Source organism: Myotis lucifugus, unplaced genomic scaffold (assembly GCF_000147115.1).
Source record: "Myotis lucifugus unplaced genomic scaffold, Myoluc2.0 scaffold_244, whole genome shotgun sequence".
Taxonomy (NCBI): domain Eukaryota; kingdom Metazoa; phylum Chordata; class Mammalia; order Chiroptera; family Vespertilionidae; genus Myotis; species Myotis lucifugus.
In genome coordinates, this window is record NW_005871292.1 from 958,186 (window position 1) to 985,589 (window position 27,404).

The following is a 27,404-nucleotide window of genomic DNA, read 5'->3' on the forward strand; positions in this document are numbered from 1 at the left end:
TTAAACCAATGAAAATATATTAAAAAATGTATTTGCAGGTTCACTCCTTGGTGGGGGAACATGTAGTCGATCTATGTTTTTGCTTTCACACCGATGTTTCTCTCTTCCTCTCTAAAAATCAATAAAAATCTGTTTTTAAAAATCAAAATCTGATCAGGCTTTTTTTCTGCTTACAACCCCAAGGCCAAGCTTGAGGCCCCAGGGTCTGGCCTTGCCTGGACAAGAGAGGTAGGAGGGGTTCCAGAAAGGAGCCCCCACAGTGCCTCTGAACTAAGGTGTCTCAACCTGACAGCCAGCGGGTTGGACATGGCCCACAGATATTGTTTGACTTCAACAGTGCTTTAAAATAATTTCTGATCTTTCCCAAAGGCTCAGCAGATCTAGCAGCGCTGGGTTAATATCCCCAGTTAGTAGCAGTCAGCTGGAGCTGCAATGTGGCTGCCTTTGGAAGCTTTATGCTTGGGGCTGTGGCCTGAATCATGGTGGGGCACAAGAGGGACATACAGTGGGGCAAGGACAGAGCTCAGACTCAGGCCTGGGGCTCTTCATGAAGCCTTCCAGGGCCCCTGGACTTATTGTCTTTCTCTACTTCCCTGTTCCCACTTGATCCCTGTCTCTCAATCTCATCTTTTTCCACATTTATCTTTGTCCATGTGCTTCCCAATTGCTCTGTCCTCCCATCTATCTCTCCATTTCCCCATGTCTCTCTTCATCTGCATTTTTCTGTGTCCTCCATATCTATGTCCCTGTCTCTCTGCGCCTACATTTCTTCTACCCCCCATATCTGTCTCTCCATGTCTCTGTGAGACAGGCCAATAACTGGCTTGATTTCTTGTTCATTGTACACTGCTTCTGAACATCTAATTATTTTTAGTTGTCTAAATAAAATGCCTCTAAAAATAATAAATTAATGCATTAATTTAAAAAGATACAGGTTCTGAGAGGGTTGGCAGATCTGTAGCAAGGTAATTAAAAGCCCAGGCTGTCTGTTTTCAAGTCTTCGCTCCAAAACCTACTTGCTGTGTGCCCTTGGGCAAGTGGCTTAACCTCTCTGGGCCTGGTAAGTGCTGTAGAAACTCTGTGATGAGAATGATGATGATGATGATAGAAATCATATCTCTGAGACATCCCGTATAGAGGTCAGATCTCAGATCTCACAGAGAAAACACCCATCACCACCAACACCGCCTTAACTGGCCAGGCTTACAGGAAAGCTCCATCATGAGGGTGGGGGGGTCAAAAAGCACTGACTCCGCTTTCCCTTTACCCTTGTCTCTGCTTCATATTTCTTCGTCTCCGTGTCTCGCTTCCTTCTTCGTGTTCACCTCTTCTTTCCTTTCTCTCCCCATCCTCCGCGTCAGTCCCCTTCCATCGCTGCGTCCAGCTTTTCCATCAGCGTGAGGAGCCTCCCAGTATCTCCTCCCCCACGCCGGGTCGTAGGTAACAGCGCGCATGCGCCTTCAGCGCCCCTCCCTCTCTACCCCCCATCTACCACCGGCTTTTTTCTCCTTCTCACCCATCACTTCCCCTGAAACTGACACCCCATTACTCCAGTCCCCCCACTCTCAGCTTTCGTCTGCAGCCCTGTTTGCCCAAGGTAAGATGGGTAGAGGGGTGGCCCGCGGAGAAGGGGAGGGGCGAAGCCTCCAGCATCCAGCATCCAGAGATAAACAAACCTGGGGAGGGGGCGGCCTAGACTGAGGGCCCTGACGCGATAGAAGAATGGGAGGCTGGGCCTGCGGGAAGTGGTAGACACTGGGCCCACATGCTAGGGCCCTCTGATGGGTAACGGGCATCCTTATGATTGCTCCAAATCCAGAGCTGGGAATGTGAGGCCCTGGGAGCTTCTGTGGGTTGGGATGCCGGAGCCTGTGGGGTGCCCTCTCTAGCTGACCTCTGCTTCCAGGATTTGCCTGAAGGCCGTCCCCTGAGGGCCACCGAGGATCATGACTAAGACAGATCCTACCCCTATGGCCCCTCCGCTCTTGGACAAGGCGGAAGAAGAGGATGAGGAGGATGAGGAGGTTCCCGAGGCCCCCAGCCCCACCCAGGAGCGCCGACAGAAGCCTGTTGTGCACCCCTCAGCACCTGCCCCCCTCCCCAAGGACTACGGTAACCATCCTCCCACCCCAGAATCTGGCCCAGAGCCTTAGATGGCCAGGGAAGTCTTAGCTGCTGAGTCCTTGTATTCCAAACACAAGGACTCATTCATTCATTCATTGGAGAATGGAATTGGAATAACTCTAAATTGGTTCATGATACATCATTTAGTCATTTAGTCATTCAACAAACATTTGCTGAAAGTCTGCTGTGGACCTGGCTCTGTGCTAGGAGCTGGTAGCACAGCATGGAGCAAGATAGATCCAGTCTTTGCCCTGAGAGAACTCACAGGCCTCTATAATGACCACACAAATAAGTATAATAATATAATATAAATATGTAATTACATGACATGATGAGAAATTGTGCTTGCCAAGAACAGAATACTGCAAGAGTTTGTTAAGACATGGTTTCTCTAAGGAAGTAACATTTGAGGGAGACCTAAGGATGAGTTGGGGGAAATGAAGTCCCAGGAGAGGTGACCATAGGAGGAACTGCAGGAGTGAAGGTTCTGAGGAAGGAGGGTGTGGAGCTCAGAGGGCTCTTCTTGGAGAAACTGAAAGTATCTAATCATCAAGCAATATTTATCTATTGCTACTACTCTGTGACAAGCATTATGTTGGGTGATAGAGATTTAATGGTGAGCAATCTAGGCATGATCCCTTCTCTCAGGAGAGGAGAGACTGAATAATGAACAGATCAATAAACAGGTAAGTTCAGATTGGAGTAAGTGCTATGAAAGAAATAAAAGATAGAAATAAATAGAGCCCTAGCCAGTTTGACTCAATGCATAGAGTGTCAGCCCATGGACTGAAGGGTCCCAGGTTAGATTCCCATCAAGGGCACGTACCACGGTTGCAGGCTCAATCCCTGGTCTGTGTCTTCCTCACATCGATGTTTCTCTCTGTGTCTCTTCCCCCTCCATTCCACTCTCTCTAAAAATCAATGGGAAAATATCCTTGGGTGAGAATTAACAAAACAAAACAAAAATAAATAAAATAAAAAAGAAAATAGAGAATGGCTAGAGGGAAGCAACTTGAGACAGAGAGGTCAGGGTGGGTCTTGCTGTTGAGGTAGCATTTAGGCTGAGACCCAGCGCATGAGGAGAATCAGTGGAGAAAGAGAGTTCTAGGCAGAGAGCAGCAAGTGCAGAGCCCTGGGTGTGGAACAGGACTGAGTTTGGAACAGAAAGCAGCTCATGCAGCTGCAGCTGGGGAGTAATCAGTTGAGGTGAGAGGTTGGCAATGGGGCTTAAAGGCCATGGTGAAGACTTTGGATATATTCTAAGTGTGATTGGGAGAGAGCATTTGAGGGATTGTTTAAAAGCAGAGAAGTGATGGGTCTCATATGTTTAAACGGTAGAGAGGGTGGAGCTCAGCTGGAGTTGGATATAAGGAGCTTTTAGAAGACATTGGCTGTGAAGGTCAGAAACTAGTGGGACATATCACCCACTAGAGGTGGATCCGAGAGGCAACAAGTTAACCTCAGTTTGGTAGAAAAATAAGGAAGTTATCTGGATGTCTGGGCAGGGGGTCCACCCCAGGAAACTGGAAAATCTCCTTTGGAAATGCAGCTGGATATGGCCAGGGCCTTTGGCCTGGTGGGAAGTGAGAGGGTCTGGGCTGAAAACAAGCAGGATTGGTCACAGAAGGTGAAGGAATCTGGAAATGTGGTCTAGGACAGAGAGAGAGCTAAGGTGGATTCCAAGAGGAACTCATGTATTTGTTTATTAAATTTGTACATTGATTCAGCAGAGATTGACTGAACACCTACTCTGTGCCAGGTTTTGTGCTGGGCTTTGGGGATAAAGGGGTGGATGGGTAGGGGGACCATGGCAGATTGGAACATAGCACTTATATCCTGAGGGAGACTAGTGAGAAAGTAAGAAAGAAGCAAAAAGAGAAGAAGAGGAAAAGAGGGAGGGAGGTGTAAACAAGCTGAGTAGTGATATGTGCTGTGATTAAAGAAATAAAAAAGGGTAGAAGATGGAGAAGGGCAGAAGTGCTGATTTCGACAGGGTGGTTGGGGAGGCCTCTCTGAAGAGGTGACATTTGAGCAAAGACCTGCAAAGCCCTGAGAAGATCTGAGAGAAGGCTGCCCCAGATAAGAAAAACAGCAAGTGCAAAGTCCCTAAGACAGGAATTTGCCTGGTGTGTTGGAAGGACAGGAGGCCAGTGTGGATGCAGGGGAAGTTGAGAATAGAAAACAGACAGGCCAGTTTGTGCAGGACCTGTAGGCAGAGGGAAGGATGTGGTCTATATTCTGAATGTGATGGGAGCCAGGTCAGGATTCTAAGCCCTGGAGACACTTTCTATGCTGCACTTCTCTGGGCTCTACATCATCTGATGTTTCATTTACTCACTCAACATGTACTGGGCTCTACATCATCTGATGTTTCATTTACTCACTCAACATGTACTGAGTTTCTTCCATGTACTAGGTCGGGGAGATGGAAGTTCCTCTGGGCACTACCCCGGCTGGCCACAGATTGGGTCCTAACCATGCATACATTTTATGTGGACTGCACAGCATTTGAAAACTTGGGGAGATTTTTCTTAAAAACTAGGATTTCTGTTTTAAATTATTATTTTATTTTTATTTTTTTTACTCTAGAAATTTGTCCAAACTGTCCCCATGCTCTGTCAGGGCAACAGTGCACTAGCAACCTCCGTGGGCACGCAGACTTGACGGTGCTACACTCCTTATCACACTCTTGTTCAAGAGGTGGTGTTTGCTGCTCCATGGGAATTGCTCTGTCTTCCAGTTTTGTAAGACATAGTGGGCATCCAGATTTTTATGTGAAACCTCCTGACTTTGAAACCTCATGCTGGCCACATGGAATATGCCTGTGGCCTATGCACCACTACTTTGAGACCCTGCCTTAGGGAGGGTCTTAAAGGCAAAACCCTAAAGCTCCTCTGGAAGGAGGGGGTCAGCTTGCCTTGGATGACTTCAGACCTCTCACCACTTCAGCTTTCACCTTCTTCGACCCCAATGACCCGGCGTGCCAGGAGATTCTGTTTGACCCGCAGACCACCATCCCTGAGCTGTTTGCCATTGTGCGCCAGTGGGTGCCCCAAGTACAACACAAGATTGATGTCATTGGCAATGAGGTAAGAACACTGGGGAAGCTAAGGAGGGAGAGGATGGGGATCCCTTGCATGTTTCGGGAACCTTCCCTGGTCCTCTGGTACTCCCAGATTCTGCGTCGAGGCTGCCATGTGAATGATCGTGATGGGCTGACCGACATGACACTGCTTCATTATGCCTGCAAGGCTGGGGCCCATGGGGTCGGTGAGTGTCCAAACCCCAAACCACATGCTGCAAAACCTAGGCCCTCAGACCCGACACCTTCAAAATCACCCAGAACTCTGGTCCTCAGATCCCCATCCTCAACCCGCAGCCTAAGATCCCAAATTGCCCTCCCTGAGGCCCAGGAAGTTCCTCATGCCCTGGACCCATGACTGACCCGGGCTGTCATGCAGGGGACCCTGCTGCGGCAGTGCGCCTCTCACAGCAGCTGCTGGCGCTGGGCGCAGACGTGACCCTGCGCAGCCGCTGGACCAACATGAACGCACTGCACTACGCAGCCTATTTTGATGTGCCCGACCTCGTGCGTGTGCTGCTGAAGGGTGCTCGGCCTCGAGGTGAGGGGCGAAGTCCAGGCTGGGGTGGGAGGCCAGGACCCAGTGAAAGAAGAGGCCCTAGAAGCAGAGGGAGGGTGCCCAGGGTTTTGGGGATGGGGATGTGGTATGAAGAAGGAGAGATGCCAAATGATGGGGCCAAACTAAGCCCTGGCTTGGCAGGAAGGGGGCACTAAACTGAGGAGATAGTAGGAGGCTGGAGACTAGAGGCATTAGAGATGGGGTTCAGTGGTTCACTACCCCAGGACAGGGCTGGACCTCGCAGGGAGGGGCCAGTTTTATGGAAGGCACTGGGGCTGGGAGGTTAGCAGCCTGTTAAGAGATGGAGGCTGGAAGGTAGGGGGATACCTAGAGTGTCGAAAACACTTACCAAGATCTCTCCTCTCGCCCACCTCCCAGTGGTGAACTCCACGTGCAGTGACTTCAACCATGGCTCAGCCCTACACATCGCTGCCTCTAACCTGTGCCTGGGTGCAGCCAAATGTTTGCTGGAGCATGGTGCCAACCCGGCGCTGCGGGTACTGCCACCTTGGCTCAGCACTTTTATCTTCCTTCTCTTTCCTCCCCCATTCCTTTCCAGGCCAGCAGGCCTCTGCAGAAGATGAGGGGGGCCCTGACCACCTGCATCTCTGGAAGCTCTCAAAACATTACAAAGATCATCTGTACCTTCAACAAATGACATAATAGCTGACATTTAGTTAGTGTTCATGATATGTCAGGTGAACTGTATTAGGAGCACTGTTTTACAATGGGGAAACTGAGGCAGGGTCACCCAGCAAGGACTTCTTTCAGTCCTGGCTGATGTTGTGGCCTTATGTAGACAGTATTTAGAGGTCATGAAGAAAGTGAATGAGACTCTTGGTGAATGAGAGGGTTGGGCCCAGCATAAGCCCTCAATATGATCTTTGACCCCAACCCATCCATTTCTAGGTCCTATCTTTAATATGAGTTACTCTGCAGCATCCCAGGAACAGATATCTTGGGTTGACACCTGCACCCCTGAGGTCTTGCCTCACCTCCTTCCCCATTGGCTCAGTTGGACCACTGACTCAGTATTATAGGAGCCCATTTTCAGTGTTCATTCCTCACATGGCCCCATTCCTGGCCTGGGGTCTCTGGGGGCATGGCCTCCCTAAAGGCGTGACCTACAACACTTGACCATAACCTTCAGTCCCTAGCAGCTCCACCCCTAGTCCCTCTCCCAATTACTTGACATCCCTAGCCTGAGATCTCATGGGTGGATTTCCCTGGAACATGGTCTGTACCTTAATGTCCCACCCCTTCTTAGTCCCATGTTGACCCAAAGTGTGACCTAGTCCCACCTCTGTTTCACCTAGACCCAGGGTCTTGGGGCATGGGTTCAGTGGGGGTGCAGCCTGTACCACTGAGTCCTCGTCCCTATCTTTCCATTGGTCCTCAGAACCGAAAGGGACAGGTGCCAGCGGAGGTGGTCCCAGACCCCATGGACATGACCCTGGACAAGGCAGAGGCAGCACTGGTGGCCAAGGAGCTACGAACACTGCTGGAGGAGGCCGTGCCACTCTCCTGCGCCCTCCCCAAGGTCACGCTACCCAACTACGACAATGTTCCAGGCAATCTCATGCTCAGCACATTGGGCCTGCGCCTGGGAGACCGCGTGCTGCTGGATGGCCAGAAGGTCAGGGACTAGACCGGGTAGGGAAGGGCAGGACTCAGCCCTCACCCCTCAGGACTGGGTCATTGGGCAGTGTGCAGACTTTCCCTTTGTTGACCCACCCTCTGATTCACATTTATTTCACCTAACAGTTGTTCTGGGAGTGCCTCTTTTGTGCCCCAACCTGGGTTGAGGTCTCAGTCCAGTGGGAAACAGATCCATCAACTGCCAGTGATAGTCCAGAGTAGTGGTGGCTATCATGGGGAAGCACAATCAGAGTGGTCAGTGAAGCTCTGCTCCATCTGGGTCCCCTGAGCTTCTTGGTCTCCAGTCAGGGCCCACCTCTGCTCCCAGAGTAGTCAGTACTTTGGAAGAACAGTCAGGGGTGTGGCACGAGATGTACCTACTTGAGGATGAGGAGTGAGCTAGGAGAAGAGGGTCTCAGGTAGGGGGAGCAGATAAAAAGGTCCAGAGAACAGAGAGAATCTTCGTCCAGGCATTCCAACTTTGACTCATTTACTGGTGTCCCTTAGGCTCCATGCTGGACCAAGCCCATTCTTGGGGATAAAGGGCTATGTCAGACCCAGCCCTGCTTTCATGGAGCTTCATTTCTAATGAAAGAGAGTCAATAAAGTAAACCATAGTTAAGATCAATTCTGGTGGCAACGAGGGCTTTGGGAACCATTCAATGCTTGGATTTAGTAAGTTGTCCCTGGGTGAGGGTAGAGGTGGTTTTAGCTGGGTGTTCTAAGAGGACTTCTCTAAGGAGGTGATGTATGAGCTGAGATGGGAAAGAACTCACCCTGCGAAAATATGAAGACAGAGCACACAGCAGGTACAGAGGCCCTGCTATACAGGATGGAAGATGAGGTGGAGAGGTCAGCAGGGGCTGATCATACCAGATCTGCATGCCACTGGAAGGAATCTGGATTTTATTTCTTGAGAAAGCATAGGAGTTACATTTTGTTCCCTATCTTTTTGTATGCATCAGTCCCATCTGGAAAGCTGTGTGTGATCTAGTTAAATTCATGTGACAATTCTGAAAGCAGGATGAGTTACTCTTCCCATCTTACAACCCAGAAGACTCTAGGAAGCTTAGAGAGGTGAAACCCTTTGTCTGAGGACATGCAATAACCATCCCTGCCCCTAAGAAAATCAGCATAACACAGTAGTTATAAGCTTAGGCTCAGGGATTTACTCAGGCAAATCTTACCAACTCTGGGGCTTGGGGTCAGTGATTCTGCCTCGTTGGGCATCAGTTGCTCCATCTGTACAAAAGAGCTAATAACAGTACCCATGTCAGGGGGTAGTATGAGGTTTAAATTAGTTAAAATGTCTAAATTCCTTTAGGGCTTGGTGCATCTAAGTGCTCTCTGTGTGCCAGGTACTGCTCAGATCCCACTAACCCTCCAAAGTGGCACTTTTTATTAGCCCATCCTCTAGACAAGAACTGAGGCTTAGGTAAAGGAGCCTCATGCTATTATAATAACCACACTCCCTGCAACTAAGCAACTTGACATATATTAAAAGTGTTTCAACCAGACAAAGCCTAGGAGGTGGACTGTTATCTCAATTTTCCAGATGAAACTGACCCAGGAGGTCCCAGGACCAAAGTTACATGATAATAGTAGTCAACACTCACTAATCCCTTACTCAGCACCTGGCCGATCTGAGAGCTTTAAATGTTACTGTAACTATGCTGTCCAATGAAGTAACCACAAGGTACACGTGGCTATTAAGCACTTGAAATGTGGCTGGTGTAATTAATTTTAGTTAAATTGTCATATATTGGCTAGTGGCTATTTATTGCATTGAACAGGGCAGCTCTATAACAATCCTATAAGGTGGGCACAGTTTCTGTTCCTATTTTGCAGATGAGCACATTAAGACACAGTGAGGTTATGTCATATGGCCAGTAAATGGTGATGTCTGAGCTGAGATTTGAGTCTGGGGCTCCCTCATCTCCCTCACCACACTGCCTGTGAGCCAGTGATCTATCATAGCCTCCTAAGGCCTCCCCAAGCCACATCCTCCCTTGTTTTTCCAGACGGGCACACTGCGGTTCTGCGGGACCACGGAGTTCGCCAGCGGCCAGTGGGTGGGCGTGGAGCTGGACGAACCTGAGGGCAAGAATGATGGCAGTGTTGGTGGTGTCCGGTACTTCATCTGCCCTCCCAAGCAGGGTCAGTCCCACCGGGGGCCCAAAAGGAGTGGTGGGTGGGGTCCACTCAGTAGTTCTGTGGCTGACTGGGTAATGGGGATTGGAGGGTGATATTGGGGTAGAGGCATAGCGCAGAGACTTGGACAACTCCCAGCCCAGGCTCTATCCCTCCAGGTCTCTTTGCTTCTGTGTCCAAGATCTCCAAAGCAGCGGATGCACCCCCTTCATCTGTCACTTCCACACCTCGCACTCCCCGGATGGACTTCTCCCGCGTCACTGGCAAAGGCCGAAGGGAACACAAAGGTCAGAGGGGGAGCCCGAGGTGTGAGGAGAGCCAGTCTTGGAGATAATCTGTGGATAGCCCAGCTTCTATGACTCAGTTTCTCCTCAGGTCCAAACTCCCTAATTTTAGAGGATGACCTTTAGTTCTTTTCTTAATTTTTAATTTTTTTTATTGGTTTCAGAGAGAAAAAGAGAGGGAGAGAAAGACAGAAACATCAATGATGAGAAAGAATCATTGATCAGCTGCCTCCTGTATACCCTCTACTGGGGATCTAGCATGCAACCTGGGCATGTGCCCTGATGGGGAATCGAACCATGACCTCCTGGTTCATAGGTCGACGCTCAACCACTGAGTCATGCCGGCCGGGCTGGGTTCCTGACTTCTGTGACTGGTTTTTTCTATTGGCCCAAATATCCTCAGCTTTGAGAAAGGATTTTGGGATCCTCCCAGTTCTTAACTTGGCTGGGACTGTTTCCCTCCACACCAAAGCCCTGCAGTTCTAGGGAAGGCTCTGGAGTTCCTGATTAGAGCCAGAACAGAATTTCTGCCTTGGGGCTTTCTGGTGCCCTGGGGTCCCCAGGGCTGGTGCCTGGAGCCCCATCCTACCCTCACCCCTGTACCCTCTACCCCCAGGCAAGAAGAAGCCTCCATCATCCCCATCTCTGGGCAACCTGCAGCAGCGAGAGGGAGCCAAGGCTGCGGTTGGAGACCAAGTCCTTGTAGCAGGCCAGAAGCAAGGGGTTGTGCGCTTCTACGGGAAGACAGACTTTGCCCCAGGTGAGGATGGGGATCTGGGCTGGGAGAAAGGCAGGGCCTCAAGGTCTGACACTCTTCTGCTTCAGGTTACTGGTATGGAATTGAGCTAGACCAGCCCACGGGCAAGCATGATGGCTCTGTCTTTGGTGTCCGGTACTTCACCTGCTCCCCAAAGCATGGAGTCTTTGCACCAGCATCCCGAATCCAGAGGTGAGCCCAATTCAAAGTATCACCCAGGACCCTGATTCCCTCTTCAGTTGTCTCCTCCTCTTGGACTAGCAGGACAGTGTGGATACCCACCCCCACACCTGAGCTCTTTCCGCATGGGCCCCCGACCCCTATCTCCAGGTCAGACCCTGGCTTCTGAGGCTCTGACTCCTCCCACTCTTCATATCTCCCCAGGATTGGTGGATCCACTGATCCCCCTGGGGACAATGTCGGAGCCAAAAAAGTGCATCAAGTGACAAGTGAGTTGGGGGCGGAATGTGGGTAGGAGGGTTTGGGGACAGGAGGAAGGGTCATGCTAGTGACAGATTCTCCAGTATTAAACTGGGAACAGAGTCCAGGAAAATGATGAAACAGGAACCCCAAGAAGATAGGTGCTATGGGATATGGGGATGTTAACAACAAGCTCTGGGCAGGCACTGGAGACATGGGTAGGTATTGGAAGACACAGAATATTATTGACAAAAAAGGTTCAGATGGATATTGGGAATGTGGGGTCCAGGAGTCTGGGTGGGTAGAGTCTGGGTGGGTATTGAGGGCACAAGTGGGTCTATCATCCCCTCACCTGAGACCTTGCCCTCCCCTTCAGTGACACAGCCCAAACGCACCTTTACAACAGTCCGGACCCCAAAGGACATCGCATCAGAGAACTCAATCTCCAGGTGCGTAGCCAGGCCATTGGACACAGGGGTCTGGGGCTCTGGTTGGGGCCAGAAATAGAGGTTAGGAAAACTTGTGACTAGTCAGCTTACCAAGAAACGGTCTTTAGGGAGTGAAGCCCTGCACTAAATTCTGGAGACTTCAACTTTTAAGGGACACTTAGGGGAGGCAGAACACTTTCCACAGGAGCCTGGGAAGGCACAGGCAAACAGGTAGAGGCAGAATCCAGCAAGGCCAGACATTTGGGGAAGAGCTGAGGGAGACAGACCCAGATGTTCCCATCCCTGCATTAAGGAGTGACATGGTTCTCCTTTCCAGATTGCTCTTCTGCTGCTGGTTTCCTTGGATGCTGAGGGCGGAGATGCAGTCTTAGAGGCCCTGGACAACTGACAAAGAGACAGCCCCTCTAGCATCTCCTGACACAAGGAGCCCCCAGGTCACCCTGAGATAGATATTCCCAATAACACATCCAGACTAGAGATCCCCATTAGCCAGCCCTTATTAATCACTGAGGCCCCATCATTAACAGATTCCCTCATGATAAATGCCCAAATACAGATCCCATGTTACCCAGAAAGATTTCTTGAGTGTAGCTCCTTCAGGCTAGTCCCTATCCTCAACCACTCAGAGCAGGACTCCCAATAATAGATTTCCACATCACCCCAAATGGTGACCTTCTCCACATAATGCTCCACAGCAGAACATTCCTCAGTCACTCATCCCAGAACTCTCCCCCATTAAAAAAGAACCCATCAAATCCCCTTGAAATAAACACAGGTCACGCCTCCAGAGCTGCAGTTACAGACCTTTATGTCACTATGCTACATTTAACATCAGTCCCCTCAAGATGTGATTCCCCATAGTTACCCCAAAACCCTTATACTGCAATCAGAGACTGCCCCCTCCATTTACAAAGACCCCTGCTCTTACCCCTGAAGAAGACACACATTAACCAGGCCACTGACACCTCCAATTTACAGATACCAAAATAGTCCTGGAAGTACTAATTACAGGACCCCCAAGTGTTCCTATCCTCTGCACCCTCAAGAATCCCCCAGTGCCTTGTATGAAGCCCACCAACATGGCCCACAGCCCCTCTGCTGGCCAGATTTCCAGAAAATTCTCTATTTTTAAAGTAATGACTTTCCCTTTTGGGGGAACCCAAAATTTGGAGCCCCCATGTTGAGACTGGGGATCCCAAACTCCCATGTGCCCTCAAGTCCTACAGCTTCTAGAACACCCCAAAGCCCTAATTTCTAGGACCCCCAAACCATGGGATCCCCAAATTCCCAGGGAGTCCTAAATGTAAAAATCCAATCCCAAGCCCCCAGGAAACCCCAATCATGGACGTCCTTGTGCCTGGAATGGAGGAGACTGCAGTCAGGTCATGCATCCCAGGCTACCATGGCACCTTAAGCCCTATTCATAGGCTTAAACAGTTATGCTTATCCCTGAAAACTAGAGGACTTCAATGCCCTGAGTCATGAATCTCCAGACGCCAAATTCCAAGAGTCCCAGCCCCCAAAGAACCCAAAATCCTAAAGCCTCCATCTCATACATGAAGGGCACCCCAAGGCCTTGAGGGGATCCCAAATCCTGGAGCCCTCATTTCAATCCACGTTCTGGTCATAGGTCCAAAACACCAAATCTGAGTCACTGACCCTAAATGACGTCACAGCACCCAGGCCAGACTAGCAGCTTGAGGGAGACCCTGAAGGCCCAGGGAGTCCAGGACGGACCTGGGGGCCTCACTACCAAGGACAGCTCAGACTACCCCTTAACTGCATGTCCCAGAACTCAGCATGACCCCTCTGCCCCCTTCAATAAAGACGTTTCTATGGCTTCGGTGTGTCGGACCTGAGTCTGGGGATTACAGCCCTGCCCCTGCACCGCTGCTGGGGGAGGACGAGAGAGGAAGTCCTTCCTTCAATCTCGCCTCCCCGCAGCCTGGGCACAGGACGATCTAGTCCGCGGGGAGTCCTAAGAGTCCCATCTTCTTCCTGTGGTCGCCACGGCTGCCCCTCCCATCTGGGCCCACTCCAGCTTGGACAGGTTCGTTTCTGGAGCTGATTGGTCGGTGCCACAGGAAGCCGGGCAACCGAAGGGTCCCCAGTGGCTCAGAGGCCGGGAGGCGCAGCCTATCACTGGACGAGGGTGAGGGGGCGGGACAATATTGGGTGAGAGCGCCAATTGGGTGGAAGGCGGACCCTTCAGGCCTGTGAGAGTTCCCATTGGTCTCAGGACTCCTGCGTCGGAAACGAGGGGGAGGAAATGGCTGGGAAAGGAAAAGGGGTGTTGAATTTGGATATTGGTGGGGACATTGGTGGACGGTCAGTTTTGTGGGTGGCGGAGGGCGGGAATAGGGGTCTGAGGGTGGGGGTCCGAGGAGCGCAGAATGTGGAGTGTGTGTGTGTGTGTGTGTGTGTGTGAAGGGGGAGGGGGGCGGGCGGCTCGGGGATTCAGGGAAGAAAGAAGGTTTGAGAGGAGTCATTAGATCCAAGAGCGCTGCAGTGAAGGGGTGCGCGGGAAGGGAAATCTGAGGGAGTCCAGAGTGGGGGGATCCAAGGAGACAGAATGGATGCGTCAGAGGAGATTCAGTTTGGGGGCACAGGGTGTTCAGAATGTGGCATCTAAAAGGGCTTGAGGCAGGAGGAGTCCATAGGGGCTCCATCCTGAATGTTGTTGGAGAGCGAGGCTCAGGGTTGCAAATCTGGTTGTTAGGAAGGGGTCTCAAGGTAAGATGTTTAAAGGGGTTCTGGGGTGCAGCCCTAGAGGCTGTGAAGCTCTTGAGAAAGGCTCCCAGTGGGGTCAGAGGATGTTCTCTGTGAGAGGATGTTCTCTGTAGTTTGATAGGCTCCTGGTAGATGGAGTTTGGATGTTCTGGGTGCTTACTGTGTCCAGGCAAAGAGCCCGGGAGCTCACTGGGTGGCTTTGAGAGGCTGAGGACTCAGGTTTTAGAAATCCAGTGAGTTTGGTTAGAGGGCTGAGCTGAGGCCCTAACCCATGATAGAGCAGAAAGTGGGGCCATAACCTGAGGGTGGGAGGCTTGGTGACCTTAGCATATTCTCTCCTCCTCACAGGATCGGGTGCATGGAGTTGGTGTCGGAGGATCAGGACTCCAGGGTCCCAGCCCTGGAACCATTCCGGGTGGAGCAGGTTGTCAGGACGGGGGGTGCAGAGGGTGACGGTGGGAGGACTAAGGGTGGAAGATAAAGTGGTGATAGGCAGTCTGACGCCTGGTTTGTGAGCTGGGACTGCTCCCTCCAGGTTCATTCTTCCCCTATCTCACTCCCACTTTCTATCCCCAAAATGGGCCTTGGTCCCTCAACTTCAGACCCTGGCCTGTCTGGGGACATCCTGAGCCTCACTACAGAGGGAGGGGGCTGCTCATCATTGCTAGGGTCCCCGTGTAGGTCAAAGGGCACCAGTTTCAGGGGGATCTCTCCATCCTAGGCACCACCTGTAATCTACTATGTCCCTGACTTCATCTCCAAGGAAGAGGAGGAGTATTTGCTTCGACAGGTGACCTCAGAGCCCTTCTGGTCTGTTTTTCCATCTTTCCAGATCCTTCCCCAAATCCTAGTTCCTGCTTGAGAGCCCCTGAGGCTATAATGGAGATTCTGGCAGGAAGAAGAGTGCCACCCACCCCTCACTCTCAGGACCCACTGGGCCTGTCAGAAAGAGCTTTTCCCAGGAAGCTTAGGGGAAACCAAACTGATTCTTAGAAATGAAGTGATTATTATGGAGCTCAGATTTCCTGTGCTGAGATAGGCCAGTCCAACTTCCAAAACAAAGATGTTATTGAGATCGGATTCCTTGTGCTAGAATAGGCCGGTACAAGCCCAGAGCCTCAGAAACGAGGAAGTTACAGAGCCCATATTCTCTGTGCTGAGATGGCCCACTCCTGCTATTTTAGAGAAAAGGAGATTATAAATATAGACTGAGATAGCCCAGTTCAGGCCTTTGATGTTTGGGGAATGAAGAATTTTTAGTGCTGAGGAAGCCCAGGCCTCAGAATGTTACAGCGTATACTCTTTCCTCTGCTTAAATAGCTCAGCATAGACCCAGAGTCTTGGAAACAAGATTTCTAAACACAGACCACCTGTGCTGAGGTAATCCAGTCTGTATTCTATTTAAGGTTTTGGGGAAAGAAAACTTTACGAAGGTCAGTTCTTGCACTGGGACAATCTTTGTAGCGCCAGAGCCTTAATAATAGAGCACACACACCCACACACAAAAAAATAATAGAGCACAGTTCTTCCCTGTGCTGTTCCAACTAGTCTTGTCTAGGTTGAGTCCCAGGAAAAAGTTAGCCACAGAACACAGACTTGTGATGAGATAGCTCATTCCAGCCCCATAACCATAAAGGGAACAAGGAGATTACTGAGTATAGACTTCTTGAAGATGGCTCATTCTAGAACTTTGGGATCTTGGCAGTGGAGACTTTTCAAAGTACTCTCTTTGCTATGCTGAGATAGCCTAGTGTAGTACATCCTCCCCCCCCCCCCGCCCCCAAGGTAATAGAAACAAGAAGGTCCCAAAAGTTAGACTATTCTGAGATAGCCCAGGAAATTACAGGGTGCAGACTATTTACTGGGCTAAAAGAGCCCAATGCAGGCCAGAGTTCTAAGTAGATTCAGACCGAAGTTGTGTAGCCCTGGTTCCTTTCCTCGATCCCAGTAGACATAGGTGGGCTTTGGGGCTAGCAGCAGCTGCCACAGGGGAAAGAGCAAAGAGCAAAATCTTGGGAACACTCTATCTCAGGAAACCATTCCCACAGATACTGAGATAACCCTTTTCCACCCCAGGTAAAGACCTCTATGTTGGCCTGGGTGGGAGAATCAGAGCGGTCCTGAAAAATGAGTGACCCCCTCCCCACCTCCTAGGTCTTCAATGCCCCAAAGCCAAAGTGGACCCAGCTCTCTGGGAGGAAGTTACAGAATTGGGGTAAGTGTTCCTGCCTGGGGGCATGGGTGATTTAAGGATGTGGGTTAGAGCAGGTGCTTCAGGTTGGTTAGTCTTAAGATATTAGGGGCCCTTGAGGGTTCAAGGGGTCCCAAGGGCCAGGAGGATTCAGAAGTGTCAGTAGAGGTTCTATGGGATTAGGAATTTTCTTATAAGTTGGTGCTTTCAAATGTTCCAGGAAACCTTTGAGGCATCAGGAAACCTTTGAAGGGTTGGGTGGTGATCTCCAAAGAATCGGGCATCCCTGAGAAGGTCAGCGTGCTACCAAACCTGGTGATATCATTAGTGAGGGCTTGAGGTGCGAGGGCTCCTTGGTTAGGTGCTCTCAGGACCCCATTGCCCTCCTCCAGGTGGGCTCCCACATCCCCGAGGGATGGTTCCTGAGCGGCTTCCTCTGTGGCTTCAGCGCTACGTGGACAAAGTGTCTGACCTCAATCTTTTTGGGGGTCTCCCAGCCAACCACGTCCTTGTGAACCAGTATCTGCCTGGGGAGGGCATCATGGTAACTACACATCCTCACCCCAACTCCCAGACCTCTGATCCATCATGGGGCAGGCCATTGCCACACACCCCACCAGGCATTCATCTCCCTGTCCCCACCTGGGAGGCCCCCTTGAACCCTAGAGGGTGGGGTGGGGGGGTGGACTCCTGCCCTGTCCAGCCCTGGTGCCCACTCCCCAGCCCCACAAGGACGGGCCACTGTACTACCCGACCGTCAGCACCATCAGCCTGGGCTCCCACACCATGCTGGATCTCTACGAGCCGCGGCAGCCAAAGGATGAGGACCCTACAGAGCAGGTGGGCCCTGGGACACTGCCCCAGTCACTTGTGGGCACTCTCACATCCCACATCCTCTAAGAAGCCCCAATCCCACCTGCCTGCAAGATACCCTTGATAACCTCCCAGATACCTTCCCTGTCCCTCATAGAATGCAACCATGTCTTCCCAGACACCTAACCCATCTGCTTGCAGGGTGCCCTAGAAAGCTTGATATCCACAGATACTCCCAATACCCCTACCTGCTGATTGGAATGTCCTGACACCCTGAAGATCCCTTGGCCCACACGTTCAGAGTGCTCCAGTAGCCCAAGGTCCACATACCCCATGAGGGTTCCCCAGTACTCCAGCAGACACTGATATCCTCAGATACTCCAACACCATTCATTTGTGAGTGTCCTTGACATCCTTCCAGATATCCTAACTCTCTCTGCCTACTGTACAGAGCACCCCAACACTGAACTCCCACACCTTGGCACCTGGCTTGCTGCTCAAAGACTCCCTAGATGGCCTGACTGTCCTCTAGGGCTGCTCATGACAGCAGCGTCCCTGACCTCTTTCTCTGAGTGATGCATTTCTGACACTACAGTGTTCACAGAAATCCCCCTGGACATCCTGACCCCAGCTGCTTCTTAGGTCGCTCTGTAGTGCTGCATGCTCCTGATTACCCCGGATATCCTGCCTATTGTGCCAGTTTCCTCAAAAATCCTGATGTCTGCAGATACTCCCAGACTACACCAGATCATCTCTGCCTCATTCTGCTTCCCCATCCCGGCCCACCCCAACTCCTGACTTCTGTCAAGCCCTCAACCCAGTTCCCTGTGACCACTGATACCTTGGTCCTAGCCCCTTGGAGATCCCAGCTGCAGCCTAGTTCCTCCCTCTCTGGAGGGACTGCTGACCCTACCCTCACCCCGTTCCCTGTAGCCCTGGCTCTGGGGCCTGCTGATTTTCACTCCAAAATGAGGGGCACACTTGCCCCTCAGTCTCTGTCTCTGGGAACACGCTGACCCTCGCTCCCTGACTCTCAAAGTCTGCTAACTTCTTCTACCCTTCTACTTTTGGGGACCCACTGACCATTTATACTCCCCGCAGCCCCGGCCCCACCCGGCCGGCCACCTTCGCTGTTGCTGGAACCCCGCAGCCTCCTGGTACTTCGTGGACTGCCTACACGCACCTCCTCCATGGAACGAGCGGCTTGTGTAGATCCACTCGTCACGGCCTCTCTACCGCTCAACGCTGCCCGCAAGGCCCATCGGCAAGGCCTGGAGCCCACCTGGTCCGTGGCACCCGTGTCTCGCTGACCATCCGCCGGGTGCCCCGTGTGCTGCGGGCTGGACTGCTCCTTAGCAAGTGACGCCTGGCCCCAGGACCTGCTGGGCTCCCGGACTATCAAGTTTCGGACAGCTGCAACCCTGCAACCTTGAAACCCTGGGGAAGAGGCGGGTCCCCTGAGTTATTTTCCCAATAACTTTGTGGGAACCACAGAAAGGCTTCATTTCAAATAAACCAACAAAAATCTTTCTTTGGTTTTGGATTGGGGGTGGAGGGACAGATGCTTGTGTTCTTGAGAGGTGCTGAGTCTGGGACCCTAAATGGTGTGGGTCCTGGGGGTCAGAAGAATGGCTCAGATGAGCCAGGCAGAATCCAGGACTCTTGAGGGGGCAGGATTATACCCCATTGGGTGGGTTGGGGTGAGCTTAGAAAGTTCAGTTATTTGTTTGCTAGGGAGTTAAAAGTTGTGCCACTGTCACCTGAGCTGGCATCAAGTTACCTGGGTCCAGGTTTCACTTGAAAGGAGGTAAAGCTGAGCCTGTTCCTGGGCCTCCATCTGCCTGGGGCCTGGGTGAGTCCTGTGGATGTCTGAGGGGACACCACTGTCTAGGAAAAGGCTGGATACCTTAAAGTTAGCTGACTTTGGGAGTCAGAACGAGAGTTAGTGTGTCCCTAGAGACAAAGACTGAGGGGTAAGTGTGCTCCTCACTTTGGAGTGAAAATCAGCAGGTCCCAGAGCCAGGGCTACGGGGAATGGGGTAAAGGTGGAGTCGGCAGTCCCTCCAGAGAGAGGAACTAGGCTGCAGCTGGGATCTCCAAGGGGCTGGGGCTGGGACCAAAGTATTCTCACTGGCTCTATCCCTAGGCCCCCAACTATGGCCCTGGACCCTGGACCCCACTCAGAGCCCCTGAATCATCCCCCTGGAGCCCCTAGGGAACTGGACATTGCTGAATCCACCGTCTGCCCTTCTGAAGAGGAAAGAATCAGGTAGGAGCTGGGGCTTTTGAAACTTGGGTCCTAAAGGGGTGACGGCAGTAGCAGGGGCACTTTGAGGGTAAGAGGTACTGTGGCTCTGATCACCTGGGGATGTGGGAAAGGAAGCTGGGATGGGTAGGCTAGAGTGGATAATGGGCACCTAGGTTCACCCAAGGGTCTGCCAATGCCTCCTACCTCCCAGGCCAGAGCAAGCCCAGACACTGGGGCAGGGCTCTTTGGATCCTTCTGAGCACTTACAGGGTGGGCTGAAGAACACTGAGCCTACATCTGGTCACCCCAGATTGCCAACGCCTTCTTCCCATGAGGACTCCACTGGGGGCAAACACCGTGAGGTGAGCTGAGGTAACCCAGGCCCTTGTGCCCCACCTCCTCTCTTTCCCCTAGAATCTACCCTCCACATGGGGATGAATTGATGATTCTGGAAAAGTGTTGGGCACCTGTGGAGGGAGGGACACTCTATAAATGATTCTTTGTCAATCATTATAGAAGTATTTCAAACTGAGAGAGAATTATTTCATGATTGGCCCTGGTGCAGCCTCATTCCTTGTAGGGGTATCCAGCTCCATCACCCCCTCCCAGTAGATGCACTGCTGGTGTTCAGTGAGGGGCTGGCATAGCAGAGTGATCCTCAGACCTCCAGGTCCTGCATGTCCCAAGTTTCTAGGAGCTTTGAAAACCTTGAGACTTTGAACTAGAAGTCCCCAGGCCTTCCACTGGAAAGGACTCAAGGTGGGAGCAGCCCTGGTGCAGAGCCAGAGATGGACTCTGCTTCAGAGAAGCATCCAGAAAGGAGGAGTCTGCAAAAGAGGGGTGGCAATGAGAGTGGGGACAAGGTTTTGGTTGGCCCATTGGCACTGACTCAGCCCTTTGTGTTTCCCAGAGCCCTATCTCTGGCTGGGAGGTATTGGAGGCTGAGCAGGACCGCCTGCACCTTTGCCTATTGGGCCTGGGTCTTCGGCTGCAGGACCTAGAGCGAGGCCTGGGGCCCTGGACATTGGCCCAGAATGGGATGGTCCAGCTGCAGGTGGGCAATGGGAGGCCAAGGTATGGGGAGGTGGGCAGGGCCTCAGGAGGGGTACCAGCTCCCTTGGGTGAAAGATGGGTTTACTCCATGTTCTCGGTATCTGGGTAGGAAAGGGGGCCATGTAATTCCAGGTCCCAGGTTTCTGGTTCCCCTGGTGTATATGGGGATGGTGGTGGTGCCCAACCATGTGTTCCCAGACCCTACAGGCAGACCTACGAGGGACAGCTGAGCGAGTAGATGCACTGCTGGCGTTCAGTGAGGGGCTGGCACAGCGGAGTGAGCCTCAGGCCTGGGCATCCCTGCAGCAGGTCCTGAGGGCCCTTGGAGCCCACCTAGACAGCATCTTCTGGCGGTTGTGGCGGCTGCAGGCCCAGCTGGTCAGCTACAGCCTGGTATGGCCCAACCTGGTGATCCCCAGTCCTGGTGCCAACTTCACAATCCCCATGACCTCTGTCCTCTGACCAGGTATTCAAGGAGGCCAACACACTGGACCAGGATTTGGAGATTGAGGCGGAATCAGACTGTCCAGGACCTGGTGGGATCTGGGGGCCCTGGGAACCCAGTAGCCTCCCCACTCCTGCAGAGTTAGAGTGGGACCCAGCAGGGGACATTGGGGGCTTCGGGCCCTTGGGACAAAAGACAGCCTGGACACCAGGGGCTCCCTGTGAGCTGTGTGGCCACAGGGGCCCTCAGAGCAGGGGACAAGGCCTTGAGGTGAGAGCAGGTGGGGGACATCCCCACCCGGGCACCCACAGGACACCTCTGTGCACCTCCTAGCAGGGTCCTTCCCTTCCAAGGCGATCTTGGCGGTTCTGTCTCTCCCTCTGCCTCTCTCTGTATCTTTCTCTCTTGGCGTGTCAGTGCTTTTCTCCCTCCCTCCCTCTGTCTCTTGGTTCCTCTGTCTTATTCTTTCAGTTTTTCTTTCTCATCCATCTATATGTACATTTCCTCGTTTCCTCTCACTCTCCCCCTTGCTCAATCTGCTACAGCCACACTAGCTTATTGGTTCTTCTTTAAACATTCCAAATTCACTCCCATCTCAAAGCCCCAAGATGCATGCCCAGCTTGCCTCCTACCTTCATTCCAGTCTCCCCTCAAGTGTCACTTCTTCAGAGAGGCCTGCTCTGGCCTCCAAATATTATCCTTATCCTCTTACTTTATTTTCTAATGGCACTTACCACATCTTGACATTATACAGACTTTGCCTGTTTCCATTGCCACTGTGTCCCCAGCTCCTTGAACACTGCCTGGCATGTAATAGACACTCATTAAATATTAGTTGAGTGAATGAATGAATAATGTTTCTCCTCTCAGGTTCTTTGGCTCTGCCCTGCTCTTTGTGTCTTCCCAAGATCCTTCTCTTCCCCCAGCATCACATCTCTGTGACACCCTCTATCTTGGCCCTTCCCCAATCTTGTGTCCCTTTGTCACTGGTTGTCCCAGGACCCCACAACTCTCTCTCTCCACAGGACATATTCATGTTGGGTCTCAGCCACCGGAAACACTTAGTAGGTCACCAAAGACGCTCCCTGCTCCAGAAGTCTCAGGTCAGCTGGTCCTCAGTTAGGTATATCAATTTGGGCAAGTGACCCAAATTGAATTACACAAAAGAGGGGATGCAATTTTTTCATATTACTGAAAAGTCCAGGTACTGTTGAATTCAGGACCTCTAATGCTATCAGGGCTCAGACCCTTGCTCTTGAGATTCTACTTCCCCAAGGTGGATTCCTTCTCAGCAAAATGGCTGCCCCAGTAGCTACATACTTTCTACTGGTTACCCACCCAAGAGGAGAATGCCGCTGACCTACTAGCAGCCAAGTCCCAGGGCTGATTCCGCTCCCCATGGGTCCTGAACCAATCACAGTGGCCAACCTGATGGAAGGCTCTGATAGGCCATATCTGGGTCATATGTCTAATCATGGAAGTGAAGGTGTACTGTTGAGCCCCTGTTACCAGGAAAAGGGGAATTGGTTGGAGGACAGCCACAGAAAGACATCCACTATACTTAGAGATATTCCAAGCCCATGAGGGGCCCTGGGGAGGAAGTGGGTACCAGGAAAGGAGGAGAAATAAGCTCAGCCCTGTAGGTCTATGATAATAAGGGAAAGTCCACACTAAGTGTCCCTTCCATGTATTCTGCTTCTGGTTACTATCTACCCTTAGGACAAGAAGAGTCAAGCATCTTCCAATCTCCAGGATGTGATGCTGGAGGTAGATTCTGGGTGAGATGCCTGGGAGATGGGTCTGGGGGTATAGGGAGACAGGGCTCATATGGCAGCCCACTGTATATTTAACACTGCATTTTCCTTTACAGAGCCCCCACTCCTGTATCCAAGTGGCCCTTGACCTTCTTCCTTCTTCTCTTCCTTCTCTTGGTGGGTTTCACATTGCTCCTGCCCCAGTCAGGGAGCCCCTGCTGTTCTCCTGCCCGACTGGCCAGGACACCTTACTTGGTGCTCAACTATGTCAATGGTCCCCCCCCAATCTGAGTACACAGTCCAGACATATGTAATAAATGGTCACTTGTCAAAGGATGTGTTTTAGTCCATTTGGGCTGCTGTAACAAAATAACAGACTGCATGGCTTATAAACAATAGAAATTTATTTCTCACAGTTCTGTAGGCTGAAAAGTCCAAGATCAAGGCATTGACAGATTCAGTATCTGGTGAGGACCTACTTCCTGGTTCATAGATGGCTGTCTTCTTGCTGTGTTCCCACATGGCAGAAGGAGCAGGGAGCTCTTGGGTTTCAAGAGATTAAGGGCAATAATCATTTCCATGAGGGCTGTATCCTCAGACCTAATCTCCTCCAAAAGGCCTCACCCCCTAACCATCACATAGTGGGTTAGGATTTGAACGTACATATTTTAAAGGGATACAAACATCAGTCTATTGCAGAATGTGTAGATATTGGGTGCTTGAGTACTCAGAATCTAGGATACAGCCCTGATATATCTGGACAGCCCTCTCCACAGATTTCTTTGCCTTGAGCACAGAATGCAGAACTGAATCAGCCCATTAGACCCTGAGACAAAGATGCAAGCACAGGTAGTTTTTTTAGGAGGTGATCCTAGGCAGTTTGGTAGGGGTTTGAGGAAGTGAGCCAGGGAAGGGAGCGCTGAGCTGGTTGCTGCTTTGGGAACTGGGTGCCATCTCACTAGTGACCTGTAGGAAACTGTGTAGAACACATTCAAAGTTATTCTACCCAAAAGTCAAAGAAATTGGCATTTATGTAAACAGCTCCCATCTCTCATTGGTTCCTGAAGTTGTCAACTCCCCAGAACGTCCAGCTTCTCCTGTCTTTAAAGAACCCTCAGGCAGAGATGCACAGGTGCTTTCCACAGGAAGCTAGAGGTATGTACAGAAAAGGTGCAGGTGGTATAAGCAGGCTGCACCTGCTATAGCCTCTGACCTGCATCTATACATGTGTTCGGTTCAAACATTCTACATTGTGGGCTCCCAGGCTGGGCCATCACTGGTGCAGGGTGTGAAACTTCTTCCATGAGTCATGATGACAACCAAGTGGAGTTTCCAGGGCTCAGTCCTGGAGTCCAGTACCCAGCGCCAGGTGTCTAAGATCATCCACTTCCCAGAGCTTAAAGAGTTGGGACAAGAGGTGGAACAGACTCAAGAACAGAGCCTTACGCTAGGCTCCTGGATGTGCATTTAGATCTCTTCTTTAATCCTCACAGCCACCAAATGATATGTCCCCAGTTAACAGAACTGGAAACAAGCTCTAGTGGGGAAGTCACTGAGGACACACAGGGAGCAAGTGACTGAAGCCTAGTCACCACTGATTTAAACAGAAATGGGAATTTATTTTTGTGGGTAACTGAAGTTAGGGACTGAAAAAACAGCTGGGTCCGGGGGCTCAAATGATAGCTCCATTTCTCAATTCCTTCCTCTGATTTGACTTCATTATTATCTCGTGGTGGCCAGAGTATCCCTTAAAACCTCCAAGCGTTCATCCCACCAATTTGGTAGCCAATAGGAGAGTCATTCTTCCCTTACAGTTCCAAAGTCCCAAGGCTGGCTCCTTTGGCTAGTCACCTGCTTTCCTGTGGGCTGCAGTCAGCCCTGCCTGAAATGTGTACTGAAATAGAGGAAGAAGTGGGTCTTCAAAGAAAATGAGGAAGCGCTTACCTGAAGGGGGGATGGACACTGAAGGAGGAGGATAGGGAAGCAGCAGATTCTGGGAGACTCCAGGTTCAGGGGTAAGTCAGGATGCAAGTCTGGGTCTGTCCTGTTTCAAATGCCAGGCCAAGTCTCTGTACCCAACCAAGGAGGAGGCAGTCTACCTGGAGTCACCATAAATAGGGTAGGCAGAGTTTTGGCAATATTGACCCTACTGATCGGGTAATGGAGCAAATGTGTCATTCATCCATTCGTTCATTTAATATTGACTGTCTCTGGTAAGCCAGGTCCTGTTCAAAGAATAGGGCAATGACAGTGAATTCAAAGGCTAAAATTCTTGACCTTGGTGGGGCTGATTTCTACAGGGGAGATTAATGGTAAATAAAAGCAATAGGTGAGATATGTAATATGTCAGATGGTGATAAGTGCTAAGAAGAAAAACTAAAGTGGGCAAAGGGAAAGGAGTTAAAATTTTGGGTGGTTGAGGGAGGTGGCAGGGAGATAATTACGTCATTATAGCAAACTACAGTGAGGAAACAAGCCACATGGACTCCTAGAGTAGTGCTGTCCAATCCTCCTATATCAGTGATAGTGAACCTTTTGAGCTTGGAGTGTCAGCATTTTGAAAAACCCTAACTTAACTCTGGTGCTGTGTCACATATAGAAATTTTTTTATATTTGCAACCATAGTAAAACAAAGACTTATATTTTTGATATTTATTTTATATATTTAAATGCCATTTAACAAAGAAAAATCAACCAAAAAAATGAGTTCGCGTGTCACCTCTGACATGCGTGTCATAGGTTCGCCATCACTGTCCTATATAATAAAAGGCAAATATGCAAATAGACTGAATGCAGAACTGAACCGATCACTATAATGTACACTGACCACCAGGGGGTGGATGGAACATGGTGGGCGTGGGCAGCAGGTGGCAGAGCGCAGAACATGGCGGGTGTCGGCTGTGGCAGGATGGTGGAGCAGGTGAGCAGGAGCACCAGACCAAGGTGGGGCACTGGTCACTGTCATCGGGGTGAGCCTCTGGTGGTTACTGAAAATTCTTTTCTCCCATGCACCATGGTCCCATCCGGTGCTCCCATCTGCTGCCGGTGCTGGTCCTGCTCACACCCGCTGCTGGCCCCAATTGCTCCTGAGGACTTCTCCACCTCCCCCTGCTCCTGAGCGGTGATCGGGGCCAGCAGCTGCTGCTCACCGTCAGCCGGTGTGAGCAGCGGGTGCGAGCAGCGGCTGCCAGCCCCAATTGCTCCTGAGGACTTCTCCACCTCCCCCTGCTCCTGAGCAGTGATCGGGGCCAGCAGCTGCTGCTCTCACTTGCTAATGGCGCTGGTCCCAATTGCTCTGCACTGTCAGCGTGTGGGAGCTGCAGCAGCCAGAGCGGGGGGCTGCTGGCAGACAGGGGACCAGGGCTGGGCCAGGTGGGAGGGGCCGGGTGGGGTGCAGAGGATGGGCTGAGACCCGCCCCTGTGCCCACCACAGTCTCGTGGCCCACAGTTCCTTTCAAGATGCACAAATTGGTGCACTGGGCCCCTAGTATATAATAAAAGGCTAATACGCAAATTGACCAAACGGCAGAATGACTGGTCACTATGATGTGCACTGACCACCAGGGGGCAGATGCTCAATGCAGGAGCTGCCCACTGGTGATCAGTGCGCTCCCACACTGAGCTGTGCTCACGGCTGGTGAGCGCAGAGGCGGTGGTGGGAGCCTCTCCCACCTGCGCAGCAGCGCTAAGGATGTCTGACTGCTGGCTAAGACTGCTCCATGGGAGCCGGCCTAAGTCGTCAGTTGGATATCCCCCGAGGGTTCCTGGACTGCGCCCTCCCCTCCCCTAAGTGCACGAATTTCATGCACTGGGCCTCTAGTAGAAATATAAAGTGAGGCATAAAAATAATTTAAAATTTTCTAGTAGTCACTGTTAAATAATAGAAACAGGTGAAAATTAACTTTAATAATTTATACTTTAACCCAATATATACAAAACATCAATTCAATGTGTAATGAATAGAAAAATACATGAGGATTTATAATCCATTTTTTTTACTGTCTGAAATCTGGTGTGTATTTCACTCTTTATATAGCACATCTCAATTCAGACACTTAATTTCCAACAGTTTAAATAAAATGTAGTCCTACCCAAAGAGGTTGTATTTAATGGAATATTTTACATGGCTTCTCTTTTAAATTTTAAATTACTTAAAATTTATTTTTAAAAAATTAAAAATTCCTCAATCACAAGTATCTCTCAGCTACCATCCTGGACCGTGCAGACCTAGAGGAAAAGCATTCCAGGTAAAGGAGACAGTAAGTGCAAAGGCCCACAGGTAGGCTTGGCACATGGCAAGGCTAGTGTGGCTGAAGTGTGAGTGCTGGAGGGGGAGAGTGGGAGGAGTTGAGGTAAGAGAGAGGTTATGGGGCCTTGTGGACCACAGTGAGGACTTCCAGTCTGAGTGAGATGGACATCATAGGAGTTTGTTTCGTTTTTTCAACTTTCATTCTGGTATTTTTTGAACTTGTACAAAAAAATAAGGAACAGCATTACAGGTCCTTGTGGACTCTTCACCAGCTGTCATCATTACCAACTCAGGGCCAATCCCTTTAATCCTCCCAGGTGCCCTCTCTCCTTTCCTAAATTCTTCTGAAGCTTTACCAACAATTCAGGAAGCGTCTCCAGATCAGGATTCTGTTTTAAAATTTAGTCACAATTCTTTTATTACCATAAAGAAAATTCTAGTCATTCCTTCACATCAT

General features: G+C 50.9%; 3 protein-coding genes across 3 annotated transcripts; all 3 read left to right on the top strand.

Annotated features, from left to right (window-relative positions):
* Nucleotides 1-1,468: 1,468 nt before the first annotated feature.
* On the top strand, nucleotides 1,469-13,304 carry CLIP3 (CAP-Gly domain containing linker protein 3). Its single transcript, XM_006098631.3, has 14 exons — nucleotides 1,469-1,597; nucleotides 1,907-2,112; nucleotides 5,074-5,213; nucleotides 5,301-5,394; nucleotides 5,586-5,747; nucleotides 6,144-6,262; nucleotides 7,165-7,401; nucleotides 9,425-9,560; nucleotides 9,713-9,841; nucleotides 10,455-10,598; nucleotides 10,664-10,787; nucleotides 10,980-11,044; nucleotides 11,392-11,464; nucleotides 11,781-13,304. Exons 2-14 carry the CDS (start codon nucleotides 1,947-1,949, stop codon nucleotides 11,833-11,835), a joined length of 1,644 nt encoding a protein of 547 aa, XP_006098693.1. The 5' UTR covers nucleotides 1,469-1,597; nucleotides 1,907-1,946; the 3' UTR covers nucleotides 11,836-13,304.
* Nucleotides 13,305-13,711: 407 nt separating this feature from the next.
* ALKBH6 (alkB homolog 6) lies at nucleotides 13,712-18,727 on the top strand. Its single transcript, XM_023762350.1, is given in 8 exon segments — nucleotides 13,712-13,792; nucleotides 14,543-14,618; nucleotides 14,916-14,984; nucleotides 16,349-16,409; nucleotides 16,778-16,929; nucleotides 17,109-17,229; nucleotides 18,300-18,365; nucleotides 18,368-18,727. Coding segments are annotated over 8 exon segments (798 nt in total). The 5' UTR covers nucleotides 13,712-13,733; the 3' UTR covers nucleotides 18,562-18,727.
* Nucleotides 18,728-18,913: 186 nt separating this feature from the next.
* On the top strand, nucleotides 18,914-22,997 carry SYNE4 (spectrin repeat containing nuclear envelope family member 4). The gene is made up of 8 exons (XM_014464246.2): nucleotides 18,914-19,467; nucleotides 19,658-19,808; nucleotides 20,357-20,500; nucleotides 20,698-20,892; nucleotides 20,966-21,224; nucleotides 21,944-22,047; nucleotides 22,664-22,722; nucleotides 22,815-22,997. The coding sequence occupies exons 1-8, from the start codon at nucleotides 19,355-19,357 to the stop codon at nucleotides 22,987-22,989; spliced, it is 1,200 nt and encodes a 399-aa protein (XP_014319732.1). The 5' UTR covers nucleotides 18,914-19,354; the 3' UTR covers nucleotides 22,990-22,997.
* The last annotated feature ends 4,407 nt before the right edge of the window (nucleotides 22,998-27,404 follow it).